Consider the following 15802-nt stretch of genomic DNA (forward strand, 5'->3'; position numbering starts at 1 on the left):
GTTTATTTGTTTGTTTAAACTTACAACCAAACTAAGTGCTTTCTGATGACAATGTCTGGGGATTTCCACAGGAAATAGTGTCTCCATTGTGCCAGCCTCTACAAGTGTAGACAACTTAAAAAAGATACCCAAAGTTGTTAAGGCTATTTTATTGATGCTTTAACTCTTAAGGAATAGTGAGAATCATTAGCAAAGACCAACAAAGGGGAAAATACCTACTTTGGGTTATGTCTTAAACAGCCCTGCCTTAATTTAGGTCTTCGATGATGCCTGATGCTGATAACAGGATGGTTACCTTGGTTATAAGCCCCTCAGTGGAGTTAGAATTCTTACTGTGCCACTGGAGAATGGTAACTTCATATGGAAAAAGTAGCAACTGCTTATAATTAATGTGTCTATGGTTGACCAACAAGTTGGCATTAGCTTCTGGTTAGTCGATAGGTTCTGCTACTTCTGAGCGGGGGAGAGTTGCTTATTTACAGGGCCCCCAGCAATTATTGATGAACTCGGGTGACATATTTGTTTTTCTATAAAACCTTTATTGAAGGTCTCTTGAGCTACAGTGACTTGGAAAATCTTGGAATACAAGTAGGGATTGATGTTAGGGAATGAAGAAACTCAAAAAGAATCCATACGTTCCAAAGTATGGATCCTTCCCCAGCCTGCCCCATGCACTGGTCACCGTTTTTTTTGGCAATGAGTCTTGGACATTTTCTTTTTTTTTTTTTTTTTTTTTTTTAAGAGAGAGTGAGAGAGGAGAGAGAGAGAATTTTTAATATTTATTTTTTTAGTTCTCGGCGGACACAACATCTTTGTTGGTATGTGGTGCTGAGGATCGAACCCAGGCCGCACGCATGCCAGGCGAGCGCGCTACCGCTTGAGCCACATCCCCAGCCCCAATCTTGGACATTTTCTAACTGAGCCTAGAGTCTGTCACACAACCCAGTCTTAGTAGCCATAAGCAATCAGTAGGGATTTCTATAACCTTGTCATGCCTTGTCTTTCTAGTATCTCAAAGGTGGCTTCGTGGTATGTTCAGGGAATCAATATGGATATGCACACTCATCCCACCAGTCAGAGTAGGCAGGCAACCAAAAGCACCATAGTTCCTCATTCATTCCCAATGGGCTCTTAGGCCCCCACTTCTTTGGTCTGCTCTTAGAGGCTGGGTGAGAAGCAGAGGATGGAAGGACTGGCAATGACCATCCTGGGCACACTGTGCTGTCCTGAGCAGAGGAGGCAGAAGCTTCCTGGTGGCCATGATGACTGGAGGGTGAACACCCCTGTCTGACTCACCGCTGCTCCCCCTCCTCAGTCCCATCCCTGGGCCCACCTGCTTTGGGAATGACTGTTCTTGACCATCCATTTCCATCCTAGAAGGACAGGAAAAGGTTTTCCTATCTGAATTTTCCTCCCTTCCCTTTACTGCCCCCAGCAGTGGACAGGCCTCTAGTTTTTACTTTCTTCACTCTCCTTAGAATAAATGCCATGCGCCAAGTTTTCACTTTTAGCTAAGTGTTGTAAGGCAGGTACTAATTAGCCCACTGGTCCTGAATCTTTAAGTTAAAATCAGTATTTCATAATTTGCTTACTTGGTCATAATTGCTCAGCATTCATTGGTGCCAAAAGTCAATTCATTATTTCAAAATATATTTTTAAATTTGTCCACTGTATACACCTTGTTTAATTTAGTACCACCTCCCTTCTTTCTGTATCATTAGAGCTCATTTTGGAAGGATTTGGTCTTAAGATCTTCTAAGTAATTTTCAAGCATGATTCAGAGTGGAATTATTAAATATTGCTTCCTTTCCCTTATCTTCATATACCCAGTTTCTTCCAAACCTGAAACAGAGCTTGCATTTCCATAAAAAGGAAAATCACATGAGAAGCATATGGGTTAAATATATAATGTTATGTTATGTTAATTCCCAAAGAACCCAATGTAGCCTGGGTAGTCTGAGTGTATTTGTGTATATTTTTAGTTCTGTTACTTGGAAGAAAATCTACATGACAATTTGGTGGTATTATTTGGCATAGTTCTGGTGATTTGATATTCATGTGTTATGCATTTTAAACAACTGTAATGAGCTTTTGAGAAGCAAAGTGTGCGTTACCTTGTTAAAAAATGTAAATTCTGTCAGGGATTGTGTTCTTAAACCTAAGCTTGTTCTTTCTGCCTGAGAAAAACAGATTCCACAGAGCCTGCTATATAAAGCATGGATTTAGCAACGTATAAATCTTTCTGATCATAATGGGACACATCATTCGTTCATTGTTTCTGTTGACTTAGATGCTATTTTTAACACTCTCAAGTTATCAGAACATTTTTCTAGTTAAATCTCATTAAATACTAATGTTCAGTCAACTCATCCATTCTAAATGTTCAAATCCCTGACTTTATAAAAAACCTCCATGTCATTCTGGTTTTCGGATCAACTCTTGGGTAGCCTTCAAGTAGCCTTCTACTGTTACGTGGCATTCAGAGACGGCAAGGTGGTTTTGCTATCCTAAGGATGACAGTTTCATCTGTGGTATTCTAGATATTAGTTAGCAGGCACCGACGAAGTGCTTTGTGATGAGCTTTTTAATTACTCGCAGAACTCCTGTGGGGCAAATTCCTTGCCCAGTATCACAGGGCTAGGAAGCAACGAAGCCAGGATTCGAGTAGCTGACAGGGATCCCTCTCCTTTCAGCCACCCCCCCCCATCTCCTCCTGAATGATGCTGATTTCCTTGGATCACTGTGTCTTGGGGAATCCTCAGTTTCTACAGGCCTGGGATAAATGGCCACTCTGGCTGAGTGAGGGGCACTGGCCAGGCCAGGCCATGCCAGACCTAGAAGTTTCTGCAGGAAGGGACACTGAGATGTGCAGTAAGGGACGGTTCCTTGTCCTATAATGAGACTCTTGTCTGCTACCAGTTGCCTCTGGAAGTTTCTGTTTTAACCATCACTGATTCTTTTGTGGGGAAAGTCCTCTCTCTCAAAAGGCTCCATCTTTTATTTCACAAGAGAAATAAAATACATGTGAAAGGTGGCCTTGAAGGAGAAAACTGTGGGAAAGGCAGCCTGAGGAGAGCTTCTGAGAGAGAGTATCAGGCCCTTGGCCTTGCCAGTTCCTAAAGGCTCTGTGGCCTAATGGCACATAGATGGGCCTCGGGCCTTTTAAAAACTACAGACTTTACTTTTTGAGACTCAGGAAAGGAAAAAAAAAATGTAGGAGAAGAAGAGATTTCCCATATGCTTCTGCCCCAACACATGCATGACCATGCATGACCTCCCCCATTACCAACACCCCAACCAGAGTGGGCACGTTTAATACAATTAATGAACCTACTGTGACTCATTATCACCCCAGGTCCATGGTTTACATTAAAAAAAGGTTCATTCGTGGTGTTGTGTTTTGACAAATTATAAGGGCACATTGCAGTATCATATAGAGTAATTTCACTGCTCTAAAAATCCTCTGTATGCTGACTGTGTATCCCTCCTTCCCCCTCCCCAGCCTCTGGCAACCACTGATATTTTTACTGTCTTCATAGTTTTTCCACAAATGCCATCTAGCTGGAATTGAACAGCACACAGCATTTTCAGGTTGGGTTCTTTTACTTAGTAACACGCATTGAAGTTTCCTCCATGTCTTCTCATGACTTGATAGCTCATTTCTTTTTGTCACTAAATAATATTCTATAGTCTGGATTACCACAGTTAATATTTGTGTATTCATCTACTGAAGTATATCTTAGGCAGTTATGAGTAAAGCTGCTATAATCATCCACTTGCAGGTTTTTTATGGACATAAGGTTTTAACCCCTTTGGGTAAATACCAAAGAGGAATATCCTGGGCTTGTATGGGGAGCCTGTTACATCTAGTTGTGTAAGAAGCTGCCCACTGTCTTCCAAAGTGTCTGTACCATTTTGCATTCCTGCCAGCACTAAATGAGTTCTCATTACTCCCCATCTTTACCAGTGTTGGTGGCATTGGTGTTCTGGATTGGGGCCATTCTGATAAGTGTGTAGTGGAATCTAATTGTTGGTCTAATCTTTACTTCCTTCAATACATTTGACGTGTAGCATTTTTTCGTGCACACACACACTTATTTGTCATCTGAATATATCTTCTTTGATGAGGAGTCTGTTAAGATCTTTGGCCCATTTTTTAAATTAGGTTGTTTGTTTTCGTTTTTTTTTTTAATTGAGTTTCAAGAGTTCATTGAATAGTTTGAGTTAAGTGTCCTTTACTAGACATGGCATTTCAAATACTTATGCCCACTGTGCTGGAGAGGCAGTTCCACAACACCCCCAGATTATGCAGGTCACCCACATGGTGTCTTAAGGAGGCTGCCATCCCAGAGTCCTGCCCTCTCAGATCAGCTGACGTAACCATGGAAACTTTCTGTGCAGAGATGTAGGATGCAAATTGTTGCTTTTAGCAGGGACAGTTCAGGACTGAGCTGTACTTAAGGGTACAGGTTATCACCAGTTCATTCTGAGCCTCTCTCTAATCTAGCAAACATTCAACTCACAGCTGACTCGTGCGACAAGAATTGAGACTATGGGCTTGGCGTGGATCTATATAGATGACTGTTCTCACCAGAGGCAATCATGATTGATGATTTCAGAAGAGAAAACAAACGTTGGCTAGATTTCCAGAGGAAAGCACCCTTTCAATCTCTAAGACACATGGAGAGCCTCCAACAAGATGGATGGAAAGGACATTACCACTCAGTCTCTGTTTCACAAATTTCTGTGCCTTTCAGGGTTTTGTGAGTGCTAATGCTACTTACTAGCTATAGCAGGGCTGTCATTGTATCTGTGATTAATTTTGTGCCATTTCCCAAGCATTTTCAAACCCACCATCTTGTTTAACCCTGTGCCATCCCACCAGATTGCCACGTTTATGAGTTCGTTTATTTAACAAATATATATAACGTGCCTGCACATGCCCAGCTAGCATGGCTTGGTCATCGATGCTGGCTTTGTACATGAGCAAACCTGAAGAGTTTTAGGTAGTTTGTCTCAAATTCTCACCACCAATGAGGGCCAAGCTGGGACAAGAACTGAGATATTTTGGACTTCTGCTGTCTCCTCTTTTTCACTCAATTTCTTACACTCCTTTACCCAGGCAACCATTAATACACCCATGCCTGTTGTCAAACTTCCTCCCCTCTGAGCCCCAGAAATGGAAACCTCACAATGATATTGATGTTATTAGATTATTCAGGTGAGTCTGGGTTATGAGAAGCCAAGGAAAAAGAAGGCTGTAAGACAGTTTTCACCCTGAAAACAATGTCAATTAGTAGAGGGATGAGCCAGCCAACCACCAGGAGTGCTCACTTGCAAAGCATCTGCAGGCAGGTGTCTGAATACAGCCAACAGCCTGGAGAGAGCATGCAGAAAAGTCTGGATTTGGAATAATGTTTCTATTACCTTTATTATTGGAGTGGATGCTCTTGATCTATTTCCATTTAAGGCTCAGATTAACCCTCACTCTCCTCTCTGTGAATGAGGTCCTCCAAAGCCCTTGGCACACTGATTACTCACAACTTTTTGGGTACCCTAGGATTCCCGGGCCCTCTGCTCCCACTGATGAATGATCATGCTTTCCATAATTCCTGGGTGTGCCTAGTCCTGTGGGTGTAAATTGACCTTGGTGTCATTTTAAAACTTTCATTGTTATATAAACTGGCAAAAAAATGAGTTTGATAAGCCTGAGGATCATTTCTATGAAAATTGTTGAATGTTTTTGGATGATTCAAAGAATGAGTTGTTGAAAATATTTTGCTATTAAAGTTGAGGTGGAAGAGACCTATATGAGAAATTGGGGAAATACCACTCTAGGAGAATTCTGCATGTAGCCTGTTTGGCAAGTGACTTTGTTTTTGTTCTATTTTGACATTAAAGGTATCATTGATATAGTCACAAAACCCAGTCTCCAAGGGACAGGACTCACTTCTATGTCAAAAAGTTGGCATTCATGTCACTAGACCGCGGTCTGAAAAGGTCCCTCCAAGGAGGAGAATGAACCTCAATTCAGCCTGGGGGTTCTTGACTTTTGAAAGAATCCCAGTACATGTAAAAAGTAAGGCACACACAAGGATTTATTTAGGGACAGTGAAGATGTACATACCCCAAAAGCAGGGTGTGGGCACCCCTTGTCTCAGAGAGGAGTAGACAAGTGATGCCCCAAGCTTGAACTCTCTGATTACATATAAGATTTTCCTGGAGCTGGGTGCAGTGGCACGCACCTATAATCCCTGTGACTCGGGAGGCTGAGGCAGGAGGATCGTGAGTTCAAACCCAGCCTCATTAACTCAGCGATACCCTGTCTCTAATAAAATATAATAAAGGGTTGGGGATGTAGCTTGGTGGTTAAGTGCCTCTGGATTCAATCCCTGGTATCCCCCTCCCCCCAAAAAGTGCAGGTTCCCAGGCAAGCTTTTTCTTGAGAATTAAGTTCCAAGAAAATAATTTGATATTTGGGGGTTAGAATGTTTCTTTTTGTTTAAGCAGTCTGGCCATAGATCATTTGTGGGCACATTTGTATAAGTCTTTGAATCTGGTGACATTTAAATTGATTGTTTTTGTCCTAGTTGATGTGTTTTGTTCATCTAACTAAAGGAACAAACATGAGTAGGTCTTGCCTGTAGATCTGGGTCTACTAAGGGTCTCTTTTCCTCTCTCGTGAGAGTCCATGTATCTCATCATGAGATTCCAGCAAGTGGTAGGAGGCTTGATATCCGGAAAACACATAATTGAGTCTGTATCTTAAGAGCACCAATGGATAACCTCTATAATTCAGTGTTTTGCTGACTATTTACTTCATCAGTAGAAAAAATTGTTTGGCAAACACTTCTGCAAAATTAAAACATGTCCAACCTATGAGATGTTACCTCCCAAAAAAGTGATGCTATATTAGAGTAAATAAAAACTCAGATCAATATTCCTAACACTTGCCTGTTCCTCAGAAATGGCAATATAATTTGCAGAGCTAGTGAAAAATTAAAATGCAAGGCCCCCCTGTTCAAAATTAATAGGAATTTCAAGATGATGACAGCAGAGCATTCAAACAATCCTGGGGCCCTTCTGAGGTCAAGGCTCTATGCAGCCGTGCAGGTCACACAGCCTTAAAGACCACCCTGAGGACACTTGTTGTTGGCAAATCAGTACAACTTCTCTTTTTTAAAAAAGTTTAATCTGTACCAGTTTACTGTATTTCACAAAAGGCAGTACAATGGACTTGATCAAAGGTTGTTTTGGTTATAAATTATACCTTCAGTAAAGAAACACTTGAAGAATAAACTTGAGAATTTCATGCTCTTTTTAGTTAACTTCTTAATTGTCAGGAATTTAAAAAGCTTGATATTGTCTTCCCCACTGCCAACCCCCCTATGGCCCTCCAAGAATAAGTTTATTATCCAGTCTATAAATTGAAGGATTCTGAATGTTAAAATATATCCCTTAAATTACAGGGTTTGAGTTCTATTTTGAAAATAAAAATAGAAAACTGAAAAGAATATCAGTCCTATAGAAATTTTAGGATATCGCTATCAAAGAATTGTTTGCCATAGGGCAACAGCATGGAATGAAATTCTTTTTTTTTTTTTTTTTTTTTTTTTTAAAGAGAGAGTGAGAGAGGAGAGAGAGAGAATTTTTAATATTTATTTTTTACTTCTCGGCAGACACAACATCTTTGTTGGTATGTGGTGCTGAGGATCGAACCCGGGTCGCACGCATGCCAGGCGAGCGCGCTACCGCTTGAGCCACATCCCCAGCCCGAATGAAATTCTTAAGATGCAAAATTTTACACAGATCTTCATGTGCAAAACAATGCCCCCCAAACAGGTTTTTGATTTTTTTTAAACTTCAGCTTAGACTAATTTAAGGTTCTAACAAAGAAGTAGTAAATAACGATGGATTCACGATGATTTGTTGGAGAATAAAAAATTTAAATGGCGAATAAATGACATATACCCTGACACAACTAGCTACATCTAAATATGAAGAGGAAAAAGAAGAGATGTGATGAAATTCAAAACCATAAATCATTCATCCAGTGCCTAGATGTAGTTTCATAGGATATTGAAGAACAACAGAACCAGCAAGAATGTTGTAATAGTAAAGAAAAAAACATTATTTTTTATTGGTTCTTTTTAGTTTTATATGACAATAGAATCCATTTTCACATAATTATAAAAGCATGAAATATTTCTTGTTCTAATTCAGTCCCCAGTACTACTCCTTCCTCTTCCCTTCCCCTTCCCCTACCCTCCTCTATTGACCTTTCTGCCATTTACCCATGGTTGTTTTTTTTAAATTAATTTCTTGTGGATGTTCCATGGTGAGTCACTGTGGTATATTCATATAGGTACAAAGGGAAGTTATGTCAGATTCTTTCCTTTTCCCATTCCCCCTCCCCTCCCTTCATTCCCTTTGTCCAATCCACCCCTTCCCGGTTATGGGTCACATTCACATATCGGAGAAAATACTCGACCTTTAGTTTGGGGGATAGGCTTATTTCACTTTGCATGACAGACGAAAAAAGCATTCTTTTAGAGTAACTTCTTCTTCTTCTTCTTTTTAATGTTAAGAAAATTTATTACCTCCGCTAAAAACTGAGCCCACTTGACCCACGATCCTCCAGGACTGAGCTGCTAGGAACCTCTATAGAAGGAAGAAGGAATGAAGGCCCCCAGGTGACAGAAGCCTCCAGTCAGAGGCGGTGGACTGAGGTTTGCCCAGTGACCACGGCTGGGCCATTAGCTGTGCTTGCTGCGCCCCCCACGTCGCCTCTGTAACCTTTGGTTCTTGTCTGTGGTTCTGCCATCCAGGGTCAGTCCCCTGTGCCGGGCAGGAGCGTGGCCTCCTGCCTCCCTCCTCTGCCTCTGCAGGCCGCTAGGCGCCGGGGGGCTCCCCAGAGGGAGGGAGTGCCCGGCCTCGCTCGAGAGACCCTGCGGGCCAGCCTGCGAGGGGCGCGGCGCCCGGGCGGCTCCCCGCGGGGCCAGTCCCCAGCGGCGACGCTGACTCAACCTCTCCGTGTCCCCCCTCCCCGCAGGGAACGTGACTGGGAACAGCAACTCCACGTTCATCTCCAGCGGGCAGGTGATGAACTTCAAGGGCGACATCATCGTGGTCTACGTCAGCCAGACGTCGCAGGAGGGCGCGGCGGGGCCGGGGGCCGCGGCGGAGCCCGTGGGCCGCCCGGTGCAGGAAGAGACGCTGGCGCGACGCGACTCCTTCGCGGGGAACGCGCCGCGCTTCCCGGACTCGTGCGCGGGCGCCGAGGCGCGGCTGGGCGCGGGGCTGCAGGAGCAGGGCGCGCCGGGGCCCGAGAAGGCCTCGCGGCCGGTGCAGGAGCAGGGCGCGGCCGCGTGAGTGTGGCCAGCCCCCGCGGGACGCCTGGTGTCGCCTCCCGCCGCGCGGTGGCACCTGAGGTCGCGGCTCCGCGCCGGGAATCCCCGCCACGCATCGGTACACTTGTGCACAGTGACCTGGCACCTCTGCCCACCTTGCTCTTCGGAAAACCAGTGACTGCCAAACCGTAAATGTATCGGGACTTCTCGCCGAGGCCCTCAGCGGCTGGTCCACCTGGTGATCTGCGCTGGGCACCTGTGACTACCTTGTAACTCCTCCCCCTCCGCCCCCTGTTATCTTGTAATCAGCAACTTGTCCCTTTTGACATGTTTTATGACTGTCTCATTCCATCCAGATCTCTATTCCCCCCCCCCATATTTATATTTCACTTTCTTTCATACCGTATTTCTTGATACTTTTGCCCTCTTTTCTCCCAAATTATCCTGGAGGTAACAGTCTCCTTTACATAATTTCTTTCGCATCTCTTCTCCCCTCACAGTGTTCCCTGATGGCTCTAAGCACTTTGAGGGGAAGGCTAGACACTTTAAGCCTAGAATGAGGTGCAGGGATCAAGTGGAGGGATGCATTTTCTGAGAAAGACATTCTATGTTCTCTTTTTTTAAAAGGAAGAAAATGGCAAATCAAATGTTCTCCCTGAATGTCCCCCACCCCAATCCCTGATCCTGGGGATTGAACCCAGGAGGTGCTCTACCACTTACCTACACCCCCTGTCCTTTTTTATTTTGGAAAAGTGTCTCCCTGAGGCTGGCCTCGAACTTCCAATTCTCCTGCTTCAACCTCCTGAGTAACTGGGAGTAACTTCCATTTCTCCTGCCCCCAGCCCTCTCCCTGCACACCATGTTTTTAAATCTGTATAGATCCTTGAGCAGAATTAAGTTCAGTGCCTGGCCTTGCCCACTACCAGACTTACTTGTCCACACTGGCAGAGGTAACAGGTACTTGGCAACTAAATATATAAAAATCCAAGTTGTTGCGGCTTGGCATTCTTATTCCTGATGTCTCACTGGAAAGGATGCAGAAAATGAGTAAGGACACAAGGCCAGCCTGCATACAAAGTGAAAGGAGGGTGCCAGGAAAATTCAAGAAAGAATGAATAAGTTGACATTAATTTGCATTTTCTCTTTCTAGATATGAATGCCATAAATGTGTTTTGGCACTGGGCCCTCTTTTCCTCCTCAATCCTGTGCATCTCTGATTTAGACTTGTAGAAGTAGAAAACATTCTTGCTATTTTCCAGTGCATATAAATTACAAACAAATCCTCGTGTTGTGGATATAGGGAAACTTATTTTCCTACGGGTGCGTCTCTTGGCATTGGTTGTCTTGAGAGGAAACAGTGTAAGTCAGACCATAAGGAGCCGACTGGGGATTTACCCACTTTAGTGGCCAATGAGCATTGGTTCTCCTCAAACACTGAAGAAAAGGTAAAGCCCCTAAGCAAATTAAAATTATTTTGCACATCTGGTAGTGGTAATGATGGTTGCTGTGCAGACTTTACCAACTACAAGTGTCCAGCTAAAGAGAATGGCCCTGGCTTCACCCTCCTGGTTGCAGTTCTCGTAGAAAGGCTGGGGCCACCAATGATGGGGAGGGGGCAGTTGGTTGTGATTTCTGATGGAGAAGCAGAGAATGGCTACTTCACTGGCAGGAAGAACTGTGGGAAATAACTGCAGTGCCAGGATGATGTCTTGGTGGGAATTTACAATCTGTCTTACTCTTTTAGTTAAAGTCCATCCAAAGAGAGATGCTACACAAATGGAAGAAACCATTGTACTTTTTTTCCATTGTACTTTTTGATATCGAATATATTAAACAAAGTTATAAGTTTACAGAGTAGGCTGCTAAGCTAAAAACCCATTCCTACTGTGACTGTCACCACCTCACTGAGATGATTTTGCCTTCTTGTGCTTTCATTTTCTTTCTATAAAAAGGCAATAATGATAATTTATCTTGGTTTCCCTACCCAGAGATATCAAAAGGATGCTACAGTGAATGCTAAAGTGCCTTGAGCTCCTTAAGTGTGAGGTGCTATATAAATATGTTAAGAATCTATTTTCAGAAAAAAAGGTAACATTCTTTCCCACATGGATCCCTACTAATTCTGTGTTGTTCCACAGGCAATTAAGTGATACGAAATGTGTAGCAAATATAGGTCTGTGTCTGTGAATTATAGAGATGTATGTGACAAATGGAATCAGAAGGAAATGAAAACAATAATGAAAAATTATTTGGGGGACCTGATAAAGAGATTATTAAACTTATATTTGACCACACAAGGTTACTTTTCATGGCGTGCTAAAACAGGACTCTTTATAGAATCATGATGCAACTTCTTCCTGATCTCCATGGTGTGCTGTGGTGTCAAACATTGGTTTTATTGTGTCTTATTGGTGGTTCCCTTGACGACAGGGTTGGGAGAGAAAACACTCTCTTTGTTGATATGTCTGTTGTTAATCTCATAAGAAAATTATTTTAAATACAGCCTGGCACCTAGTGAGAGAGTTTAAAGGGAAATGAAATGTGTTATTTCCTACTTGTGTTCTACTCAGCTGCTAGAAAAAGGAAGAATTAGTTTCTTTACTTGTAAATGTCAGGAGTAGTTCGGGTGTGATACATGGAACAGGGAAAGAAGGATTCTTGCTGTGTGACAACCCTCCCCACGATGTAGTGACTTAAAGCAACTGCTACTTACTTAGTTCAAGGTTCTATAGTTGGATCAACTCAAGTAGGGTGGTTCTTAAGCCTGGGCCGTGCCGGGTGGGGCTTGCTCATGAAGGTGCAACGAGTTGGGGTGGGGCTGGACAAGCCTGAGTTCTCTGTACATGGTCCCCCATCCTTCCAGCTGCTGAGTTGGGCTTGCTCTTACGGTGTCAGGGTCTGGAGAGAGCAAGCAAAATCTGCCTCTCTGTAACCTATATATTTCATTGTGTAAAGTGGGATGTGTGACTTGAATGTTATAGATATTAGTAGTTAAAATTGGAATAAAAGAACTTGTGATTACCCAGCTTATGACTAGCAGGCAACCCATGAGTATCTGGTGAATTGCCACCACTAAGAGTGGTATAGCCTGTGAATTTATTGTTTTTCAATAAGTTCTGACATTGTGGAAAGACACAAACGTATTTGGTCTGTTAATGGCACCGCTTACCCATGACAATCTGCAATGTCTCAAGATACATTTTTCTAGGTGGTCACCACAGCAAGAAGAGGTCGCAATTCAAGGTTGTTCTGGGAAGACGTTTGGGGGCAAGTAGGACTGTTTTAATATTCTTCATATGTCCTTCCCCTTTTTAAACAGGTATTTTTATTAAACCCTGGCTGGCTCTGAGTCAGAAGGTCAAGAAGGGACAAGACAACAATTTCTGACAATAAAAGAAACAAACCTTAGGCAATGCAAGAGTTCAGATGTCATGACTGGAGTGTGGTGTGGCAACAGAGCCAGGGCCCTGAGCTCTGGGCCAGGACCTTCACTGATGCTGAGTTGTCATTTGATGCTGAGTGCAGACCTCTTGGCACTGATGGTGGCCTCTGCTCCTGACCTAAACCACTGTTGGTGGCTGCCAATGGGGAGGGGGCAGCAGCAGCAACCATTGGCAGCTCTATTAGAGAGTAAAACAAGAATGTAAAGTGTACTCAAGACAAGGAGAGGGCCCCCTGCATGCCAGCTATGGCTAACAACTACCAGTTCCCAATGCACCTATTGCTATATGAATATTTGCTCATTGAATCAACACAGCAAATCTATGAGTGATTATTATTATCTTTTTAAAAGAGGACTTGGGCTTGGATGATTAACAAACTTCCCGAGTTCACAAAGCTAGAGTGGGGTGTGCACCCAAACTTCAAAGTTTTCAGTGGCCATTATAATGACCATGTGGGTAAATGGTCATGTTTATACCCAAAATTTTCTGCTTCCTCTAATGGAAGTCTGTTTTTAGCTATTAAAAAAAAAATGATGTACACTAGAGTTGAACTTAGGTAGAGAGAGTCAACAATGGAAATATTTTTTTAAACATCCAACTTTTCATTAGTTTTCCAAATTAATTAGTAAGTCCTACAATTTTGCACTAGAAACTTTGTATCTGTGATGGTTAATTTCTGTGTCAACTTGACTGGGCCTTGAATGCCGGATCTCAAACATCATTTCTGGTGTGTCTGTGAGAGGGTTTCTGGATGAGGCTAGCATTTGAGTCAGTGGACTGAGCCAAGCAGATGGCCTTCCCAGGGTGAGTGGGCAGCTTACAGACCACAAGGGCCTAAGTACACAAAATGTAGAAAAAGGTTGAATTCACTGTACCTAATTGAGACCATTAGGGACTACACAAGTACAAAGAACAGAGGCACTCTGAGGCCTTCCACCTATAGACCTGTCAAACTTAAGGAATGTCTGTCTAAAAACTGGCAATATAAGGTTTGTTTATTATCACTAAGTTTACTCACCCTATCTGGCCCCCCTCAAAACCGAGGACCCCAAGATAAGAATCGCTAAGGTATTTTCAAGATTTTCAGGGACATCCAGCTGTCTGCTTTCACAACATCCTGTTCCAGATGCGGGAGAGAGACCTACAAGTCGTCGGTCATTGTCATTCGTACACCCTCCTGGAACAGCAGAGTCCTTAGACAGACCACCCCATGATGAGATCACCCCCCAAATGGGAGCAATTACCCCAGGACAGGAGTGAGGCTACCCCTCTGAGCAGGAGCAATCATCTGGTGGGATGGTAGGTTGCCCCCTCAAGCAATAAGGAATTCACCAGATCCAACTAGCAAAATCCAAACTGAGATAATGATCAACCAGATCCTGGCCCCCCTCAGCTACCCAACAAAAGCCATGTCCCTTCTTTATTCCAAGAGCAACCTTCTCTTTCTCAGTGCTGTCTCCTCTCTCCTTGAGGTCAAACCCCCAGTTCAGGGTTTGCCTGTGTGTCCATTCTGTTTGGCTCAGTTTTATTGCTACTGTCATTTGTCAAAGGCTCCCATCCCCAGCATCATACCTATTCACACTGGACCTCAGCCTTCTGTCCCCAGTGCTCTGGCTCTCAGATGTATCTCTAATTATCTCTAATCACCTCCTGCTTTCCTGAGCCTCCAATTTCCTGTGGCAGATTGTGGGACTGCTCATCCTTGATAGTTGTGTAATAAATTTCTCCCAGTCAATAAATTGATAGATCCTATTGGTTCTATTTCTCTGGAAACTCAGGACCAGTACAATATCTTTCACATAAAGTTAGTTGGCTCTATACCCCAGAAAAGATTCCTTTCTGTAAATGAGATGATACTAATCATCCTGTTTTCAGCAGCTCGGGCAAGCAGATGTTGATGTGCTATATAAGAAGGGTGAGCAACCCTCTCGCAGTAGCTGATGGGCATTTATCCTTATTGCACCTGCCAGCTGTAGGCTGCAGGGCCCTATAGATCTCTATCAAAGATGGCAGTCATTACAGCATCCATTGTACCTAATGAACAGCCAGTGACATGCTTGAGAGGTCTCTAAAGCTGAGCAAACAAAAACTCAGAAGTTACTTGGCACTTCAGGTCTGGACATCCATGGATGGTGTGGACAATGAGCAGGTGTCTGTAGGATGGAAGACATCTATGATCACGGGCAGACGGTGGCCCCTGTTCTCCAAGACACGACCTTCAAACATGGGCCCTGTCAGCTCAGTGCATCTGTCTGCTGCTCACACAGAGAAAGGAGTGGCAGGACAGCAGCTGGCTAGTTATTTGAAGAAAAGGGGAGGCCCTGCCCCTTCCTGCCACCTGCCCACCTTCTTTTCCCAAGCTTGCATCAGGTGTTTTAATGGAAATCTATTCACCATTGGCATGATACCTATGAGGTCACAAAATGACTCATTTTAAAAAATAAGTTTGAGTCAGTATCATTTACATGCAGTGAAATGTACCCTTTAAAGGTCTGTATCTCTGTATTCTGATAAAAGCATAGAGTCCTGGAACCACCGCAGCCAAAACAGAACACTTCACCATTGCTCACAGCTCCCTCCTGTTCCTCTGAAGTCAGATGCCTCCCCTGTCGCAGCCCCTGGCTACCTCTGATCTGCTGTCTCTCTGCCATCTTTCCCATAAGGTCATATCAACGGAATCGTACAGCGTGTAGCTGTTTAGGTCTGGCTTCTCTCACTTTAGCATAAGTTGTGTTTTTTGCTTGTTCCCTTTGTTTCTGAGTAGTATCATTTTGGGTGGGATTTTTTGTTCATATGGTGGTGTTTTGGTTTTTTTTGCCTGATTGTACTATAACTCGTTTATCCATTTACGAGCGAGTTACCTTTGGGTTATTTCTAGTTTAAGATAGTTATGAATAAAATTACTCTCAACATTTTTATGAACATTGGTGTTATGTCCTTCAGAAAAACACCAAGGAAGGGAACTTCTGGATTGTATAGTAAGTATATTGCCTTAGTTCCTTTGGGCTG

The 15802-nt window shown here is 43.3% G+C and overlaps 1 protein-coding gene across 2 annotated transcripts in view; it reads left to right on the forward strand.

Moving 5' to 3' along the window:
* Positions 1–10533, forward strand: part of TNFRSF11A (TNF receptor superfamily member 11a) — a 53724-nt gene extending 43191 nt beyond the window's left edge. For both annotated transcript variants that reach the window (XM_081263766.1, XM_081263767.1), the window contains one exon: positions 9053–10533. In XM_081263766.1, the coding sequence (XP_081119892.1) occupies positions 9053–9372 (320 nt within the window). In that variant the 3' untranslated portion in view covers positions 9373–10533. The remainder of the gene's footprint in view (positions 1–9052) is intronic.
* The last annotated feature ends 5269 nt before the right edge of the window (positions 10534–15802 follow it).

The sequence above is a fragment of the Spermophilus citellus genome, assembly GCF_964194105.1.
Source record: "Spermophilus citellus genome assembly, chromosome: 12".
Classification (NCBI taxonomy): domain Eukaryota; kingdom Metazoa; phylum Chordata; class Mammalia; order Rodentia; family Sciuridae; genus Spermophilus; species Spermophilus citellus.